At 51.5% G+C, this 20,865-nt stretch overlaps 1 protein-coding gene across 1 annotated transcript in view; it reads left to right on the top strand.

Moving 5' to 3' along the window:
- CNTNAP1 (contactin associated protein 1) overlaps positions 1–16,934 on the top strand; it is a 63,762-nt gene extending 46,828 nt beyond the window's left edge. The window contains exons 20-24 of the mRNA XM_015426592.1: positions 13,069–13,196; positions 13,344–13,437; positions 14,065–14,298; positions 15,321–15,371; positions 15,569–16,934. Of these exons, the coding sequence (XP_015282078.1) occupies positions 13,069–13,196; positions 13,344–13,437; positions 14,065–14,298; positions 15,321–15,371; positions 15,569–15,807 (746 nt within the window). The 3' untranslated portion in view covers positions 15,808–16,934. The remainder of the gene's footprint in view (positions 1–13,068; positions 13,197–13,343; positions 13,438–14,064; positions 14,299–15,320; positions 15,372–15,568) is intronic.
- Positions 16,935–20,865: the final 3,931 nt, after the last annotated feature.

Here is a 20,865-nt window from a genome sequence, read left to right as displayed (position 1 = left end):
ATTAGGCGACACAACCCCTAATGTAGCCAATCCTCCAAGAGCTTACAGAGCTCTTCTTACAGGGGCTCCTGTAGGCTCTTGGAGGATTGGCTACATTAGGGGTGTGTCGCTTAAGATGCAAATGAGTACCTGCTACAAAAAGCCCTGCGGGCCGGGCGGCGGGGCCGGGCGGGCGGGCCCGACAGAGATTAGTTCACCGGGAGAAAATGGGCACTTTGGAAGGTGGACTCTGTGGCGGGATACCCTCCCCTCCCAAAACCCCACCCTCCTCAGGCTCCAGCCCCAAAATCTCCAGGGAGTTTTCAATCCAGAGCTGGCAACCTGGGCTGTGTGGTTGCAGGGAACGTGAGATGGGTCCAGGGAACCCAGACCCCCAACTACTTACAAATCGTGACATATTGTTTGGCTCCCAGGGGCATGAACTTGTAGGTTGGCCTTCAGTGGAAGACTGGTTTTAAAAAGGGGATGGGGGTGGGGGTGAAGAACACGATGGGCCCGTTTGTCCTCCTTTCTGGCACAAGTGAAAACGAACAGGAGCCTTCTGGCTCCTTAAAGCCTAGCAAATTTATCGAACCATGAGCTTTCATGGTTGGAGCCACTTCACTGGAGGCAGAAAGTAAATCCTCACTCAGCATATACAGAGAGGAAGATCTGAATTGTGAGCAGTGGCTTTAGATGGCCATGAATGGTGAGACATATAGTTTGTGCAAAACTCAAAAGCATACAAGAGAAGTAGACTTACGTAGAGAGAATGGTGTACCCAGGGCTATTTTGGGGCAGGAACGCGCAGGAACGCACAGGAACGGAGTTCCGGCTGGCTCCCGAGTTGGCCACGCCCAGCAGGAACTCATTAGCATAATAGGCCACACCCAACAGCAGGAACTCATTAGGATTGGCTACATTAGGGCTGTGTGGCCTAACATGCAAAGGAGTTCCTGCTACAAAAAAAAAAGCCCTGGGTTTTGACAACAAACAAGGTAAACAGAATAAGAAGCAAAAGGTTAATTCTGGTAACATGGGGGTGTGGCCTAATTTGCTAATGAGCTGTGCTGTCAGGGTGTGGCCTAATATGCTAATGAGTTCCTGCTGGGCTTTGTCTACAAAAAAAGCCCTGGGTGTACCATTCACAACAGACCCACAACAGGTGGGTCTGAAGTTGGACAAAGTTTGGGTCCAGTCAGGCACCTTGAAGACCAACGAGGTTTTGCCCTGACCTAGATAGCCCAGGCGAGCCCCATCTCGTCAGATCTCAGAAGCTAAGCAGGGCCGACTCTGGCAAGTACTTGGAAGGGTGACCTCCAGAGAATATCAGAGGCAGGATGCAGAGGCAGGCTAATCTAGCCACCCCTCTGAAAAACATCCAAGCCCCCAGTAGGGGTGTCGGAGTCCCAAGTCGATCACGCCCAACAACAGTCCTTCAGAAGGGTGCAGTTTATTTAGAGAAGTACTTAGGTCATCATATGACACACCTCGTGCCAGGAGTGGGGGGTAAGGCGGGAAGACAGGGTATCATACTGAGTTCATACAAGTCCCCCTGATGGGCGCAGATCGATAAGTGGGGGGAGTGAGCCCGCCCAAAAGAAAACGGCTCGGCTCCTAGCAGGCGGCTGAGTACAGCTCCAAGGCCATGGGGGAGATAACGGGAAGAGTCAGGAGCCATACCAGGAGGAGAAGGAGGGGAAGCGGTGAGATTGTGTGGGGGGGTGCTGGAGGCTTTGGTGAGGAGGAGAGGGGAGCGGGGAGAATGCAACCCAAGCCATGGCAAGGTCATCCAGCCAGGTCCAAGTGGAGGAGGAGTGGGGAATCAAACCTGGTTCTCCCAGATTAGAGTCCGCGCACTTAACCACTACACCAAACATAGGGGTCGCCAGAAGTCAACCATGACTTCCAGGCAAGCACACAAAACACACATAAACGCACACAAATATATATTAAAGAATAGCAACAAAGTTCCATTCAAGGTATAGGCTTTCATTGCACGCACATTGAAATGGAAGTTACTGAAATGGAAGTTACATACATTGAAATGGAAGTTACTGTCCATACATATAGGTAGAGGGTGGGCAGCAAATCAGCATACAGCACAATGAAGGTGTGCTGTACCAGCCAGGACCAAACCAGAACGACAAGTGTAGTTTATATGGTTACCATTTGTTTGGGTTTAATTCTGGGGGGAAACATAGTGAAGAAAATAAATATGTCACAATTGGAGACTGATGGGCAGATGTACCCTTCTTAACTGTGGAATGCTGGGAGTAATTAACTGAGACCCCCTGCCGTTATGCTCCATCTGTCACCTGACTCACCTCTCAAGGTGGAGGCAACAGGACAGCAACCTCTTCTTTGAGGTGTTGCGACTGGCTGAGCAGTGTATCTCCCTTGTCCCCAGACCAGAGAGATACATTCCCATCTACCATTCCAAATTATATTACATTCTACTATTCATTACATCACAATCTACTATTCCAGGTCACTATTCCAAATAAGAAATAAAATAAAGAGGATTCTGGGGGATTGGTGAAAATATAGATGTAAAGACTGAATGACATTAGCATATGCAGTGAGATTAGAAACCAATGTCCCTGTTAAGTCCTGGGGGTTCCATTGTTCTGAGTGTTGCAATAACTTGCAACTAAGCAGTTTCCCTTTCTAGTCTGTTCCTGAAGTTCCTTTGCAATAAAACAGCTGGGGGGGGGGGGCACTGAATGTGCTGGAAGGTTGAAATGTTCTCCTACAGGTTTCTCAGTCTGGTGATTCTTGGCGTCAAATTTGTGTCCATTTATCCTTTGGCGTAGGGTTTGACCTGTTTGCCCTATGTAGAGAACTGAAGGGCATTGCTGGCATTTGCTGGCATATACAATGCTAGACATTACCCTGCCAACAAAAGTCCGCATGGTCAAAGCGATGGTATTCCCAGTAGTCATGTATGGCTGCGAGAGTTGGACTGTAAGGAAGGCCGAGCGCCGAAGAATAGATTCTTTTGAACTAGGGTGCTGGAGAAGACTCTTGAGAGTCCCTTGGACTGCAAGAAGAACAAATCAGTCAATCCTAAAAGAAACCAACCCTGACTGTTCCCTGGAAGGCCAGATAATGAAACTGAAGCTCAAATACTTTGGCCACCAAATGAGAAGGGAGCACTCACTGGAGAAGACCCTGATGCTGGGAAAGATTGAAGGTCAAAGAAGACGGGGACGGCAAAGGATAAGATGACTAGACAGTGTCATATATGCAACGAACATGAAATTGAGCAAACTTCAGAGGACGGTGGAAGACTGGAAGGCCTGGCGGGAGCTGGTCCATGGGGTCACGAAGAGTCGGACTCGACTGTGCGACTGAACAACAAACAATGCTAGAAGATGAGCAGGTGAATAAGCCTGAGATGGTGTAGTTGATGTTGTTAGGCCCAGTGATCATGTTGTCTGGGTTTCTGGGCAGCAAAATTAGCATCTGGGTTTATTGCAAGCTCTGGTCCCAGCAGTGTCCATGTTCAAATTAGATGTTGTATTATTGTGTGTGAGGAGTTGTTTGAGATTGGGGGGGAGGAAGTGTGCAAGGAAAGGTCTGTTCTCTGGAAGGCTATTCAAAGGTTGTATTTTCCTCAGAAAGTCTGTGGTGTCGCAAATGTAACTAGGAGCATTGATGTCATCGGGTCCTAGAACAGAGTCCATATATACCCCCACAGCAACAGCACCTGTGCCTGAGACAATGGGGCTTCCTAGTTTGTGTATTTTGGGGAGAAGGCGGAAGGGACCTGGCCGAGGTTCCTGTGGTGCATCTGAAAGGATTTGTTCCTGAATGTGCAGGGGTAAGTCCTTTATAATCTTGTTCAGTTCTTTTTTGTATTCCTGGGGTCTGAGTCCAGTTGTTTGTAAAAAGCCATCTCTGAGAGTTGGCTTTGAGCCTCCTGGATGCAGTCTGATCTAGGGCTCCACCTTTGTCTACCTCTTTAATTATAATGTCTGGATTGTCCCTGAGACTGTCTCTGGTCTTCCTTTCAGCATGGTTGAGATTCTGTTGTACATGATGTTGTTTGTTGGTCACATTGGTTTGGACCCTACAGCGGAAGCATTCTATGTAGAGATCCAGTGTGGTGTTGCGACCATCAGGAGGGGTCCATGTGGAGTCCCTTTTTGTAGCATTGTTTTGATGGTATGTAGTAGTAAGTATCTTGCTCACTGGTGGGCTGGTGGGATGGTAGCTGTTCTCCAGTAGATTGTGTGTTGGTATGTTGTGGAGATTGTTCTTTCTTTTCCTGTTCTTAGATATGTTGAAAGTACTCTTTCAGGCATAAAGGTAAAGGTTCCCTTGCTCGAAAGCCAGTCGAGTTCGACTCTAGGGTTGCGGTGCTCATCTCTGTTTCAAAGCCGAAGAGCCAGCGCTGTCCGAATACGTTTCCGTGGTCATGTGGCCGGCATGACTAAACACCAAGGCGCACAGAACGCTGTTACCTTCCCACCAAAGCGGCACCTATTTATCTACTTGCAATTTCTTGCTTTCGAACTGCTAGGTTGGTAGGAGCTGGAACTAGAGACAGGAGCTCACTCTGTCATGCGGCACACTCGGGTCTCGAACTGCTGAACTACCGACCTTCCACAGCCCGCAGTTCAGCATCTTAACCCCTTGAGCCACCGCAGCTCCCTTTCCGGCATAGGCAGCGGGAAAAGATTTCTAGGTCTCTGCAAAACTGGATTATCTGTGTGGATTTGGTGGGGCAAAATGACAGCCCACATGAAAGAACTGAGAAAACTTCCAGCTCTGTTTAAGCCCGATTAAGCCTATGTGCTGCACTATGAAATGGCGCTAAGCAGCAGTTAGCCTTTAACTTTCTCAAAGTGCTCAACATGTTCCCATCCCTCCTCCCCCACTTCCACACCACCACAAACGCCCACTGAACCACCCCCATCCCCACTCCCTTCACTCCGGACATCAGAATGCAGAATGCAGACCGGTGGGTGACCTGGAGTTTACTCCACCAACAAGTTGGGATTCAACCCTAGTTTGAAATCCTGGCTTGTATGTGGTTCCAATTCACCTAGCCATCTGCGCTGAAATGCCCTGGGCCCTGGGTAGTTTCCTTTCCGAAGGACCCTCTGTGTAAGAGGGGAGGAGGAAGGGGCAAGGAGAGCATGTGGCCACAACACACAAGACGTTTGTGCCCCTTGTTGCAAACTGGAACTTAATTGTGGCTTTACATACCATCTGAATGCAGCCATTACTTGCTGGAGGCTCCCTTTGTTGAAGAATGGATGACTTCCGAGTCATTGATGGAGTATCCTGGGGGTGGTCTGAAACATTTGTTGGTGGCAAACCCTGCCTGTTAATTCTTTTGCACAGAACGATTGTTCTGCGTAAACAAGAGCAGGGATGTGGTGGCAGAGAAGTGCCTGTAGAATGCTGGAAGGTGGGAGGGCTGGCACTCTTCGGCCCCGGGTAGTGTTGCCCGAGTGAGCGGCTCTGGGGATGGTTTCGAGGTCTACTGTCCCTGTTAGGTTGTCCATTCTTGCTGGTGAGACCCAGGTGAGCTCTGAGCAGGAGCAGGAGGCAGAAGTACTAGAGGGGTGAGTGTTTTTTTACTCGCTTTCAGCTGAGGGGATTTCAGCTGAGGATATTGTGCGGGAGAACTGGTCTGGGACTGGTCTGGGAGGGTGTGAAAGTGCTTAGAGTTGTTGCAGAGTCCTGGCTGCTTGAGAGAGGGAGAGGAAGGGGCATTGTTTGACTGTGATTGACTGTACTTTAGTATTTAAGAAACCACCTTGACAGAGGCATGTGGGTGTGTGCTCGGTGCAAGGAGCTCCTGGTTCTCAGGGAACGTGTGTGCTCCCTTGAGGCCAAGGTGGCTGACCTGGAGAAGCAGAGACAGTCAGCTAGGCGCACAGAAAAGACTCTCGGGGACTTGTTAGCTACGTCCCACTCTGGATCTGGCAGCCCCGCTGCTGTCAGGGAGCATGAGGGTCTAGGGGAAACAGGGCACCGTGCTGAGGATAAGGGGAATGTGCCCTCAGAAGGGACCTCTTCCCCAGCTGGTGAGCGGTTATCCTTTTGCACCAAGGAACCATCCCTGGGCAGGGTGGGAGGGGGGCTCTTGGTAGTGGGTGATTCGATCCTTAGGCAGGTAGACAGCTGGGTGGCGAACCCGCGTACTGACCGTATGGTGACTTGCCTGCCTGGTGCAAAGGTAGCGGACATTACGCGTGTTTTAGATAGGCTGGTAGATAGTGCTGGGGAGGAGCCAGTGGTCGTGGTGCATGTCGGCACCAACGATGTGGGGAAATGCAGTCGTGAGGTCCTGGAGGAGAAATTTAGGCTGCTGGGCAGGAAACTCAAGGCCAGGACCTCCAAGGTAGCCTTCTCAGAAGTGCTACCTGTTCCACGCGCAGGGCCGGAGAGACAGGCACAGATCAGGAGTCTCAATGCGTGGATGAGACGATGGTGTAGAGGGGAAGGGTTCAGGTTTGTTAGGCACTGGGATTCTTTTTGGAACAAGAGGGAGCTGTACAGGCGAGACGGTCTCCACTTGTCCCGAGAAGGAACCAGGCTGCTGGCGCTTAAAATCAAAAAGGTGGCAGAGCAGTTTTTAAACTGAATATTGGGGGAAAGCCGACAGGAGATGAAAAGTCTCTGGTTCGGGTTGGCTCATCTCAGAGAGATGAGGGGGTACCTGTTGCTTTTCTACAGGGAGGTGGATTGAAATTGTCCACTGAGACCATGGCTAGTGACATGGACTGCCTGACAAGGTCTCGAGATTGCAAGAGGAAGGTGGCAGGCTTAACCAGTATGGGAAATTACAGCTGTTTCTATACAAATGCTCGAAGTGTCCGAGGTAAAATCGGGGAGTTGGAGTGCTTGGTGTCAGAGGGAAAAATAGACATTGTGGGTATTTCAGAAACTTGGTGGGATGAGGAAAATCAGTGGGATACGGTGATTCCCGGTTATATATTATATCGGAAGGATAGGGGGGGAAGGGTTGGAGGTGGGGTGGCTCTGTATGTCAGAGAGGGTATAAAGTCCAGAAAGATCGAGAGGCTAAGAGAATTGGATTCGCTTCTTGAAGTTCTGTGGGTTGAAATAGGGGGGCCAAAAGGAAACTTAACACTGGGAGTTTGTTATCGCCCACCGGATCAAAAGATAGAGGAGGATTATAAAATGATGAATGAATTAAAGATAGCAGCTAGACAAAAACACTGTGTCGTAATAGGTGATTTTAACTACCCACACATTGATTGGGTCAATATGTGTTCTAGTCGAGAGAAAGAGATTGAGTTTCTAGACACTCTAAATGACTGTGCTATGGAGCAGATGGTCATGGAACCTACCAGGGGAGAGGCGATCCTTGATTTGGTCCTAAGTAACACTCAAGACCTGGTGAGAGATGTAAAAGTGATTGCACCGCTTGGGAACAGTGATCATAATGTTGTTGAGTTCAACATTTGTACAAATAGGGAATTGGCCAAAAAGACTCACACAACCACTTTTAACTTTAAAAGGGGTAATTTTTCTGATATGAGGGGACATGTGGGGAGGAAACTGAAGGGAAAAGTAGAAAGGGTCAAAACCATTGGGGAAGCTTGGAAACTGTTTAAAACTACAATTCTAGAAGCTCAAATAAAATATATTCCGCAGGTTAGGAAAGGCACAAACAGGTATAAGAAAAAGCCTACATGGTTAACAAACAAAGTAATGGAAGCTGTAAAAGGTAAAAAGGATTCCTTTAAGCGGTGGAAAGCTAGTCACAGTGAGGCTGATAAAACAGAACACAGGCTATGGCAAATAAAATGCAAGTCTGTGGTCAGGCAGGCAAAAAGGGAATATGAGGAGCATATAGCAAAAAATGTAAAGACCAACAATAAAACTTTCTTCAAATACATTAGAAGCAGGAAACCAGCCAGGGAGGCAGTGGGGCCCTTGGATGACCAAGGGGTAAAAGGAGTACTGAAGGATGATAGGGAAATGGCTGAGAAGCTAAATGCATTTTTTGCCTCCGTCTTCACTGTGGAAGATGAGAGGTGCTTGCCCACTCCAGAGCCGCTGAGTTCGGGAGGGGTGTTGAAAGACCTGAGTCAGATTGAGGTGACGAGAGAGGAGGTCCTAAAACTGATAAACAACTTAAAAACTGATAAATCACCAGGCCCAGATGGCATACATCCAAGAGTTCTGAAAGAACTCAATTGTGAACTTGTGGATCTCCTGACAAAAATATGTAATCTCTCCTTAAAATCAGCCTCCATTCCTGAGGACTGGAAGGTAGCTAATGTCACTCCCATCTTTAAAAAGGGTTCCAGAGGAGATCCGGGAAATTACAGGCCAGTCAGTCTGACGTCGATACCGGGTAAATTGGTGGAAACCATTATTAAGGAAAGAATTAGTAGGCACATAGATGAACAAAACCTATTGAGGCAGACTCAGCACGGTTTCTGTAAGGGAAGATCTTGTCTCACTAACCTGTTAGTGTTCTTTGAGGGGGTGAACAAACATGTGGACAAGGGGGATCCAATAGATATTGTTTACCTTGACTTCCAGAAAGCTTTTGATAAAGTTCCTCATCAAAGGCTCCTAAGTAAGCTCAAAAATCATGGGATAAAAGGACAAGTCCTTTTATGGATCAAAAACTGGCTAATTAATAGAAAACAGAGAGTGAGTATAAATGGGCAGTTCTCCCAGTGGAGGGGTGTAAGCAGTGGGGTACCACAGGGATCAGTACTTGGTCCACTGCTTTTTAACTTGTTCATTAATGATTTGGAGTTGGGAGTAAGCAGTGAAGTGGCTAAATTTGCGGATGATACGAAGTTGTTCAGGGTGGTGAAAACCAGTGAGGATTGTGAGGCACTCCAAGGGGATCTGTCAAGGATGGGCGAGTGGGCGTCAACATGGCAAATGGGGTTCAATGTGGCCAAGTGCAAGGTGATGCACATTGGAGCCAAAAATCCTAACTATAAATACACGTTGATGGGGTCTGAACTGGCAGAGACTGATCAAGAGAGAGATCTTGGAGTTGTAGTAGATAACTCACTGAAAATGTCGAGACAGTGTGTGACTGCAATAAAGAAGGCCAATGCTATGCTGGGGATTATTAGGAAGGGTATTGAAAACAGATCAGCCAATATCATAATGCCCCTATATAAATCAATGGTGCGACCTCATTTGGAATACTGTGTGCAGTTCTGGTCACCACACCTTAAAAAGGATATTATAGCTTTGGAAAAAGTGCAGAAAAGGGCAACTCGAATGATAAAGGGGTTGGAACACTTTCCGTATGAGGAAAGGTTAAGGTGCTTAGGGCTCTTTAGCTTGGAGAAACGACGACTGAGGGGTGACATGATTGAGGTTTATAAGATTATGCATGGGAAAGAGCAGGTAGAGAAAGAGGTACTTTTCTCCCTTTCTCACAATACAAGAACCCGTGGGCACTCCATGAAATTGCTGAGCGGTCGGGTTAGAACGGATAAGAGGAAGTACTTCTTCACCCAAAGAGTGATTAACACTTGGAATTCACTGCCACAGGAAGTGGTGGTGGCTACAAGCATCGACGGCTTCAAGAGGGAATTAGATAAGCATCTGGAGCAGAGGTCCATCAGTGGCTATTAGCCACAAGGTATAGATAGGGGTTCTGGGGCAAGTGATGCCCTGTCTTCTTGGTGCTTGGGGGGGTCAACAGTGGGAGGGCTTCTAGTGTCCTGGCCCCACTGGTGGACCTCCTGATGGCACCTGGTATTTTTGGTCACTGTGTGACACAGAGTGTTGGACTGGATGGGCCATTGGCCTGATCCAACATTGGCATCTCTTATGTTCTTACGTTCTTAAGCTCACCTTGGGCCAGGCAGTTTCTCTCACCATTGCCTAACTCCCAGAGCAGTTTTGGGAATAACAGTGGAGAAAGTAAGAATGATGTGCACCACCCTGAGCTCCTTGGATGAAGGGCAGGAAGAGTGTACTAATAGATGTAACATCCAAGTCCCGTGAGAAAGAAGAATCCTTATGCACAATGAGTGTGAGATCACGGATGATGTGCTGGAGTGCTTTCAGTGGAGAGCTTCAGGAGACACCCAGGGGTGTTCTGTCTGCCCAGGAGAGCTTGGGCTCCCATGAATCTGTTTACATTTAAGATGCTGCATGGCAAACCTACTGGCATTTGTCCCGCTTGAACTAGTGCAAAGCCTGCACAATTGAGAGTTCTTTAATACAGAGAAGAACAACCCTTGCTGAGGAAGAATCAGCTTGGCTCCTGAAAACAGAAGCCCTGCTTTACTAATCTTTTAGAATTCTTCGAGTGTGTCAAGAAACTTGTAGACATTATTTCCTTGGACTTCCGCAAAGTTTTTAACACAGGCCCTCACCCGAAATTCTGGAGTAAATTCAGAAGACAGATATTTCTGTCTATTGGTATCTAACGAACCAGGAGGAGGAGGGTGGGAATCAGAGTGCTCTTCACAAGGAAGGGAAGCAGGCAGTAGCAGCCAGCGAGGACAGCCTGTGCAGGAACAGGGCCTGTTTAACATGCTCAGGAACGAGGTGAGTGCATCCCAAGCTGTGGGTGGCACCCAGTTGTTCAGGATTGGGAAAATGTATGAGAACAAGCTCTCCAGAATGGCCAAGCTCTGTGTGAATGGCCAGCAAAATAACACAGGAAGTTCAATGTAAGTGTGATGGGATAATAATAATAATAATAATCATCATCATCATCTCTCAATTTATTGATTGCTCAATCCTGCAGAGCTTGCTGGCTCTGAGCAATTTACAGTTACTCATTTTTATGAGGGACTAACAATGATTCGTGGGGTAAGGGAGGACAACATATATACATCTTAAATCACACACATTCGCAGCCGACGAGGGATTCATGCAGTTGAAGATGAGACGTGATCCGGTCAGCATTTTTCCTCGGCCTGGTTTGATGGCGTCAGCTTTTCTCCAGACTCCTTCGAGTTGTAGCGCCGCATTGCCACCGCCTGGCCAGAACGGCCCATTACAGGCTTTTCTTCATGCCGAGGAGATCTCTGTAGGCTTTCCGATCTTGCGAGCTCGACTTCCGTTCATTGGCTAACACCGCTCCACCCCCCCGGGGGGGGGTTCAGTGTGCCCACTCTCTCTAAGGAGTGGTACCCATTTTATCTACTCGCCGAAGCTTTCAAACCGCTGGGGAGACGGCGAGCTGGGGATAGGGCTGGTAGCTCACACCAGCGTGGGGCTAGAACTGACAGCAAGCCTGTTCAGCTCAGATGTTAGTATTATAACCAGAGGATAAATCCTCTGTGCCACTGCTCCCAGTGCACTTTGGGGGGCGGCGGGGGGGGGGAAATCCCACTTTAAATTCCAATTGTAAGTGTGACTAACCAGGAAAATCAGCAAAAAAAATAAATCAATTCCACAGTCCATATTGGGGGGTTAGGGTGCAGAAAAGGGCATTAAAATGAAGAAAAGCTAAATAAAGTGCTAGGCCATCTCAGACCAGAAAAATTAAAGCAAAAATCCCCAGAGATGTAGAGAGATTTTTCTCTCTCACACGAGCAAAGCTCAGCATTGGCCAACTGATATGGGTTGGCTCCCAAGGTTGGAGGGCTTCTGTCACGGCTCAGGTGGGTCATCACTTGACGCTGCCACCACTCTGGTTTTAGGATCCCTTGAGAAGGCCCAGGGGACCCTCCCAAGACCTCCCTTATTTGGCCGGATAATAGGCGTGAGGACGAGGCAGAGTATAACAAGGAAAAGGTTTATTTTTACAGGAGGTCAGTCAAATATAGGAAACAAGGTGGAAGAACAATAGCGATAAGGGGGTGGAGAGAAAAGAAACCAAATGCCCTAAGACGTCTAGACTCATAGTCCCTAGCCCACTGTCTCAGTTGGGCCTGAGTCTGCTCACCCCTCCTCTCAGGGTGAGGGTCTCTCCCAGCAGCCGCCTTCCGTCTGGCCCTGCTCTCTGGGAAGAAAGAACAGCTCTTCTTCTGTACCAGCCCTTTTATTATAAGTCCGCTTTCTCTGTGATTGGCTAAAATTGGCGCCAAAACCTCTCAGGGGCTTCTGGGAGTTGTAGGCCTGGCCTCCGCCCACTGCTAGTCAGGCTCCTGGGCCTGCTAGGCCTTTACTTGCACAGCCCAGATCATGACAGCTTCATACGCAGCATCATTAACATACAGAATTCCCTGCCAATAGGTGGGGTAATGGCCATTGGCTGTTATATTTGGGGCCCACGGTAAGTAGGAAAACCAACATACAACAAGTACCGTGCACAGATAATTATATCATAAATAATTTTATATTTTTTGAAAAATATTTTTACAATAATTTGTACATATATAATAAATCATCTTAATCCAAAACATCAAAAATCATCTCCAAGAATCTCAAAAGCTATTGTACAACCTTTAATAATAGTCCTCCTCTGTTAAATAAAGTTTCAAGAGGGAGGACTCCTTAAAGTCTCTTTATAACATGTGCTCGTGTCTTCCTCCAACAGAGGTCCAGATATCCTTCTGTTTCCGAATCTTCCTCAAGGAGTTCAACAATAATTTTCAACACAAGGTTGCCACATACTAACATACAAGACAGCAAGAACAGAATTGGTTACAATGCTAGTAATCTCATATTAGACAGAGTCTCAAAGAAGTGAAAAATTCTTACCCAAAGTTTTAATCCAAAGTTCTCTTCAATGAACGCTGCAAAAAAATTTTTATGAGCTACAAGCCTCCTCCAAAGTGAAAAGCACGTTCAGTCACTCTTTAGCCTTGCAAAGTTTTATAGAACACAAAAGGCGTGGCTAGTTAAAGGGACACAGTCCTCTACCAAAAGTCATGCTTGAGAATTAGAGATAAGTTTTTTGAGACTCTGTCCTTACATTAAAGGAGTATACATGCAGTAATTCACAGAAAACATCTGTGCACGGTACTTGTTGTATGTTGGTTTATATTTGGGGCAGCAGAATGCCGATTGATGGGTGGTGGTGGGGGGTTTGCTAACAGAGTTTGCCAGCTGAAGCTGAAACCAGCCGCTATCCTTCCCAGCGGGCAGTTCCCCATCCCTCTGCTGCACGCTGGCGAGGGAACAGCTCTCTTGGCTGATGTTTGCCCCTCCTTGCAGGTATCCTGCAACTGCGATACCAGCTGGGCACCCTCCCGTACGTCTATTCCCTGAGCACCCGCTCAGTAGCTGACGGGCAACCACACCGCATCAACATCACACGTGTGAACCGGACGTTGTACACACAAGTAAGTGTGGGCTGGGTGGAGGGAAGGAGAAGGCACTGCCCGGGGCTCTGGCTATGTGGGGAAGGGACAGCGTTTCCCCAGAGGGGAGTGAGCGGGTCGGGCCCCTCGGTCAGCTTCAGAGTCTCTCTTCCTTTTTCCTGTCTCCAGCTGGATTATTTCCCTGTTATGGTGCAGCACTTCTCTGCCTTTGTGGACAGCAAACTAGACTCCCCCAAGACGCTCTTTCTGGGCCGTTTCATGGGTGAGCAACTGCCTTCCCAGTGTCTGTTGGCCTCACGCCCCTGCTCCCCAGGCTGCCTGGGGGCCCAGGCCCTCCTGCACACGCAGACCCTGTTGTTCTTCCCCTCCCACTGTGCCACCCGTGGGGGCTCTTCCTGGCTGCTCCTGCTCCTGCTTCACGGAGACTGGCCTGAGCTGCTCTTCCTTTTTCCTCCGATTCTTCCAGCTCTCCCTTCGCCTCGTCTCCCTCCACGCCATTGCCGACACATCCTTTTGCATTTCTTGAATACACCACCACCTACCCTATAGGCTCTACGTGAATGAAGGCAAAAAAACCCCCACTGTTTCATAGGTTCTGTGGCTGTTATGCGGGTTGCGTAAATCGTGCTGCTGCTGCTGCTGCCGCTTGCCATGGGACTCTGGCCCTGGGGATGCGCTCTGCTAACTGCACCGGCCTGAATTTTCACCCGCTCTTGCCCATCTCCTTCTCAGCCCATCTTTGCAGCCTTTGTGGCTAGAAACCTGCATGCTGCCTGCTTCCCAACAGGCTCTCGGGACCCGCATTGGTGAGGAATTTCCAGGGGAAGAGGAGGGAGAACCAACCTTTTGTTGACCCTTTGCTGCCAACGCTCTTTTTTCTGGCCCACAGAGACAGGCGCGATTGACCCTGAGATCCAGAGGTACAACACACCAGGTTTCACCGGTTGCCTCTCAGGGGTGAAATTCAACAGCCTCGTGCCTCTCAAGGCCATCTTCCGACCCAACAGCAACCCTGGCAACCGCTATGTCATCAAGGGGCGGCTGGTGGAGTCCAACTGTGCCTCCATGCCTTCGGCTTATGCAGAAATACCTCCAGAACTGGACCCTTGGTACATCAACCCAGGTAAGCGAGCACGGCAGGAGGGCCTGCTCTGGGAAACCCACCTCTGAATCCCAGATCGGTGGGAGTTCGGCTGCGCTTCCTCCGTGGGCAGGGAGCCACTTAGCAGTTCTTTTCCTAATCATTTGTAATGGGCCTGGGCTGCGAAGCGGCTCCCTGGCCACGGAGGAAGGGCCGCGGAACCCCCACCAATGCAGAGGTGGTTTTTCTAGACCCCCAGGCTGTAGTTCTGCCCAGGGCTATTTTTGGGCAGGAACACTCAGGAACGGAGTTCCAGCTGGCTCCTGCGTTGGCCACGCCCAGGAGGAACTCATTAGCATATTAGGCCACATCCATGACAGCACAGCTCATTAGCACATTAGGCCACACCCCCATGTTGCCAGACGTGTGGTCATCCAGCCACACCCACCTTTTGCTTCTTATTCTGTTTACCTTGTTTATTGTCAAAACCCAAGGCCTTTTTTTGTAGCAGGAACTCCTTTGCATGTTAGGCCACACACCCCTAATGTAGCCAATCCTAATGAGTGTCTGCTGTTGGGTGTGGCCTATTATGCTAATGCGTTCCTGCTGGGCTTTTTCTACAAAAAAAAGCCCTGGTTGTGCCCCATAGCCTTGGTGGCTTCCTGTGCGGCTGGGGATTTTCTTGGCCAGCTGGGCCAGGCACGACAGGCTGTGCCTCAGTCAGGACCCACTGCAGGTGCTGGCTTCGGTGTACAAGACCCCTCCCCTCCCCTCCCCTGGAAGCCAGCCCTGCTTGGTGGAGAGGGAGGCCGCAAGGGCTCAGGCAGGCTCTTCCAGCGAGCAGCCCTGTCTCTGAGGCACCCCCCCGGCCGGCCACATGAAGTCTTCTTCCCTGGAAGGGCCTCTGATGTGACATGTCTTCCCAGGGTGGGATTCTCCCACCCTTCCCATCAAATGGGGGGTGGGGGTGGCCCATGTGCTGGCTCCAGCCTTCACCCCGAAGCCAGTGGGGGCCTCGGCTCCTACACCTGTGTGAACGTTCCTTGTGTCTTGTGTTCTTCTAGTGGACTTCCTGTACATCCATGACGATGGCTGGGTGGGGATTGTCGTTGGAGGTGAGCGAGAGAACGAGGGAGGGAGGATGGGAGGGAGGGAGGGGACATCTGCCCGGGCTGGGCCAGGTGTGAGCTTCCTTGGCTAGAGAAAGCCGTGGGGATTCTCCCGTACCAAGCCCTGCCAGATGGCCTCAGCGGCCCAGTGTGCTCGTGCTGCCTTCTTTCCTCACCGCCTCTCCCCTTTCCCCCCCTCCCAGTTGTCATTTTCCTCCTCCTGCTGCTCGCCGCCATCCTCCTCTTGATGTACCTGCACCACCACCGCTACAAGGGCTCCTACCACACCAACGAGCCCAAGGCCATCCAAGACTACAACAGCGGAGGGAGCAGCGTGAGCAGTGGCAGCGGAGGAGGGACGCCCGCCCCCGCCGCCAAGCCAGTCGCCCCCCGGAAGGATCAAAACCTTCCACAGATCCTGGAAGAGGCCAAGGCCGACTAGGGGAACAGAGCCGGCCCTGGAGGAGCGGTGCAGTCGTCCACACTCCCGTCTCCCTGGCAAGGCCAGCCTCGAACTGCCAAATGGAACTGCTTGCTGGGAAGCCGGCCTTTCTCCTTTGACCTCCCCCACCCCCCACACGATGGCTTGTCTGTTTGCTTTGCCCGGTCTCACCTGCACACCCCGAGAAAGGGGGGGGTCTCTGCTTCCAGTCCAGCCCAGGGTCTCCTGGCAACGGTCAGATCAATAGCCCTCTGCTGCCTTCTGCGGATTGCCAGGTTCCCACCCATGTCTCTTTCCTCGCGGGGGCGGAGGGAGAGGACCAAGTGGTGCCGAAGCAGTTGCCAAAAATGATGCCCGATTCTCACGGAGGTTATCAGTCCTCTGCCCCTCGGGGGACAGTTGGAGGTCTTCCATCGTCAACCCGGGCAAGGTGCTGGTTGGGGAGGGGGGAGGCAACACACCATTCCAAGCACCCCGCCTCCCGCCTGACCTCGGACCTCCTGTCCAGCCAGACCTTAGAGCACCTTCCGATTTGGAGAGAGATGTGACTGGTCAATATTGCACTTTTTTTTTTTTTTAATTTTTGAGAAACAAAGAAAATGCAACGCAAAGTCCTCGCTGGCCTTTTCACGTGACTCTCCGAGCACACACGGAGTCTTCCTGCTTAATTGCTTAGCGCCAAAAAAACCAAGCCATTAGTCTAGCAATGCAATATGTAGAGTATTTAGAGTCCGGCACGTTATATTGTGCCCTGAGAGAGAGAGAGATCAATGTGCAATATAGTCCCTGCCTGCCAATAGAGACGTGCAGCTGCAGCGCATGGAAGAAACCGCTTGCACTTCGCTTCCACTTGCTGCTTTCATAAACCAGGGTGGTTGAGAAACTGACTTTATTTTTACTTGGTTCCTTCTCCCCTTTTTTTTTTTTTTGTGTTGTGGGTTCGTGCATTAGACACACTAGGGTTTTTTAATTCTGTCACTTTGTATAAAAACACAAAAGCAGAAGAAATGTTAAATGTCTCATGTTCTGTTTTAAAGTGAGGTGCTGTCTGTAAGTTTTGTTGTACGGGGAGAGGAAGGTTTGCGCTTTTCCTCTCCCCCTTTGAAAGTTCAGAGTCAATACCCAGGCAGGGGGCGAAATGTATTTATTTTATCCAAAGGCTATTCTGAGGCAACCTTTTTTTTAAAAAAAGAAAGACCTATCCTGGTTGAACAAAATGTGAAGGTTACCAACATTAAAACAAAAAACAGGTTGAAGGGTTGTGCTGTGGTCCTACGTCACGGGCGGAGGAAGAGCGGAGGAGATGGCGGCCCGGAGTCAGCCCCTCCGCACGGGGCTTGGTCCCTCCTGACTGGCGTCTTCTATGCAGAGCGAGTGTTCACGGGTGCCGCATCTCTCTCAAAACGTACCTCTGAAGGCTGCACAGCCTGGGTTTCGCGGATGCGGACCTCCTGATGCCTTGCTGTGATGCTAAGCATCCTGTGGTGTCGTCAGCCCGTGTGGCGGAGTTGTTAAAAGTGTCAGGCGAGGATCTGAGGAACCCAGGTTCAAATCCTCACACTCTGAGAGCCAGTTTGGTGTAGTGGTGAAGTGCGCAGACTCTAATCTGGGAGAACCGGGTTTGATTCCCCCACTCCTCCACTTGCACCTGCTGGTGTGACCTTGGGTCAGTCGCAAGCTCTGGCACGGCTGTCCTTGAAAAAGAGCAGTTTGTGTCAGAGTTCTCTCAGCCCCACCCACCCCACAGGGTGCCTGTTGTGGAGAGGGGAAGGGAAAGGAGTTTGTAAGCCGCTCTGAGACTCCCAAGTGAAGGGCGAGGTATAAATCCAATCTCTTCTTCTTCTCTTCTGCCACAGAAGCTTGCTGGGTGACCCGGGGTCACTTACATTCTCTCAGCCTTGCCTAACCTCACTGGGTTGTTGTGAGGATAAAATGAAGGAGAAAGGTGGGATATAAAGTAAATTAATCTTGGGACCGGAGTTCCCCCTAAAGTGTGCTCGGGTGTGCTAGTATACAGATTTCCCACCTTTGGCACAGGACAATGGGTCCGCGGGGGAAAAGGTGAGTCCCCTCCTCTCGAGCGCCGTGGGCCAGCAACACCCTCCCCTCTGTGGCCCCTGACTCCCACCCCACTGGTGGTGGAGGGCCCCTCAGCAGGAGCAGAGCTAGGAGCAGCATGGCCCAGCACTCCTCCAGGGCCCCCGTCTGCTAGGGGTAAGAATGGCAGTCCGGGGGAGGTGAGCCAGACGAGGATGGAGGTCGAGGGGAGCCTTAGGCCAGCAACATGGCCCAGTTCTCCTCCGTGGCCTGCCAGCAGCAAGGATGGAGGCCAAGCCCCCGGTCTCCATTCTCCCCACTAGCGGTGGGAGGTCACGGAGGAGTGTCGGGCTCGCAAGCTGACGGTAACATGGCCTGGTGCTCCTTGGTAGCCTCCCGTCATCTAGTGGCAAGGGGGGCTGGGCGAGGAGAGCCTTGGGCTGGCCACGTGGCCTGGTGCTCCTCCGTGGCCTCTCATGCCATTAGCCAGTGGTGAGGATGGCGGTGACAGGAGCAGTGTTCCCTCTAAGCTGAGTTAGTGTGAGTTTACCGCACAGATTTTTAGCTTCCGGCTCACACATTTTTGTCTTCGCTCAGGGAGGATGGGGCTCCAGAGCAAACGAATTGATGCAGTAACCAAATTGCTCGCTCACAACTTTAATACCAGGAGCTCACAAGCTATGCTCCCTCTAAGCTGTGGAGTCTTGTGAGCAAAAATTCTACTTTGTGAGCTACTGGCATTAAAGTTGGGAGCAGGTGATTTGGCTACTGCATAAATTAGTTTGCTCTGGAACCATCCTTCCTGAGCTCACACTAACTCAGCTTAGAGGGAACACTGCACAAGGTAGAATTATTTGCTCACAAGAATCCACTGCTCGGAGTATTGGAGGGGAGGCACATGGATCGGAGAAGGCAGGCACTCACAGGGACTGTTCCTTTAAATGCCTGCCTTCTCCAAGCCACGCCACGCGGACCTGACTGGACATATGACCTAATCCTGTCGACTGGAGATGACGCGGACTGAACGAGAGCCCATCGGCATGCAAAGTAGATGCTCTGCCCCTGAGCCACGGCCCCACTGAACGCAGGAGATGCTACCCTCAGCATCCAAGATCCTTCCTCTAGAGTTACGCTGCTCAGTGCACAGGGAGTCCCCAGGTAGTGATGAGCAGAGCAACAACGGAAGCTGCCGCTGCCCCTGCCTCCCCCCAGCAGCACCCCCACCCCTGGGACAAACCCAAGCCAGCAGAGGGTGCTCCCCTGCTGGGGGAGGGGGCCGCTCTGACCACGGACAGTCCCAAAGTAAATGCAGTTCCTCTGACAGAAAGTGCACGCCTGGCATGAGGTAGATTTCTCAGCGGTTACCAAAAACTTTATTAAGACAAAAATGTACAAGTCACAATGTAAAGTGCACAGAAGTTGCAAGCAGGAAAGCAGCGGGGGCTGGGGAGGGGGAGAGGAAGCCTTGGCTGAGGGCAGGAGAGGGAACATGGCGAATCCCACTCTCGGCTCGTCTTCCCCTCTGGCGAACGGAAGATCCCTTGGGGGGCGGCTACAAGCACTGACTGCCCCCACGCTCCCTGCCCGGTGTCTGCAAGGGAGCGCTGTGCGCCTGTAACAGAACCGCAGCCCTCCCCTCGGTGCTGAGCGTCAGAAACGCCTCCCCCCCACAGGAGGGGAGAGAATCCGACATCGGTCGGGGGGGGGGGGGGGGGGGGGGGGAGAGTGGGGGGGGGCCTGTGAGAAGATGGTCAAGTCAGACTGGAGCGTGCCGAGGAGGAGGCCAAAGCAGCCCCTGCTGCTGCTGCAGGCCAGGCCCCTGGCAAACCATTAGGCCTCCAGCCCCTGAAGACCGCTCCTCTCCCCGGCCAGAAAAGAATCTGCCATAGGCCCTCCAGCCTAAGCACAGGCGGCCAGGCCCAGCTCTGTCCCCGCGTGTGGCCGGGTGGAAGACTGCACGGCCGCCAGGGTCCAGGCTGGGAAAGTCCCCTCCCCCGGCAAGACTGCTCCAGAGCCCCCATACCTCCCCCCCTGCACAACTGCCCGTCTGGTGCCAAGCAGGCACACACTCCTGCTTGGCCTCCCACCCGCCCCCAGAACGGGGACGGCAGCACAGAGACCGCCCCGTGGCAGAGCAGTCCGCTGGCACCCTCCGCACAGGCTGCAGCGAGTTCTCCTGCTCTTGCCACCCGCCAGTCTCACGCAGGGCTTGGCGGCCCGGCACCTCTTCCCGCTGCCAAGGAAAGCCCCTCGATGGCCTGCGGGTGACTAACGGGGGCGTCCCTCTGCAGGAGCCCTGCCCAGAGTGTGGCCGTCAAGAGAGTGAAGCCGGGGAAAAGGGGGAAGGAAGAGGCGCGCGTCTCCTCCACTCTGGCAGATGCCCTCGGTGACCGGCGGGCACGGCTCCTCCGGCAGGCGCGTTCGTCTGCAGGAAAGCAAATGCCGGAAGAGGCCCCTTTGGGCAGGGGGATCCGCCCGCTCACCTCCTCTCAAGGAAGCCTTTCTCCCTGATCCCAGAGAGCACCAACAGCAGTAAAGGTACTCTGTACAGGCCCAGAGGCACTCTGTAGTATTCCTTCACATTTCAAATTCACATTACATCTAGCGGAGGCGTTGGGCCAACTGACAGTTAGACCCCTGTCAGGTCTCCTCCGAAGTGATGGCAAACGCTTCTGACTATGGCTCTGCTGAGAGGCGGGCCAAGGGGCCCTCGCTGGTAAAACGGCACACTGATGTCACGACCAAGAATTCCATGTAACTCAAAAGCTTTGTACGTTCCGTCACCAGACTCCGTCCTGTAAAACACCACTCTTTGCCCCTCTCGTCTTTCCAGACTGGCACAGCAACTCCAGGGCCCTGCCAGCCTCGGAAGGAGACGCCCGCTCCCTCCTCCTTCAGCACCCACAAGCAGCCAGTCCGCCACTCCCGGCCCACCCTGCCCGCTTCTAGCCCAGGCGGTAAAGACACCCTTATCCACCTTCTACCCCCGGCAGCCCCCCCCCCCCCCCGCCTGCGGGGGGG

This window comes from Gekko japonicus, unplaced genomic scaffold (genome assembly GCF_001447785.1).
Source record: "Gekko japonicus isolate JY-2015 unplaced genomic scaffold, Gekko_japonicus_V1.1 scaffold1636, whole genome shotgun sequence".
NCBI lineage: Eukaryota > Metazoa > Chordata > Lepidosauria > Squamata > Gekkonidae > Gekko > Gekko japonicus.
The sequence above is the reverse complement of the archived record's forward strand: the minus strand, read 5'-3'. Positions and strand labels throughout refer to the sequence as shown.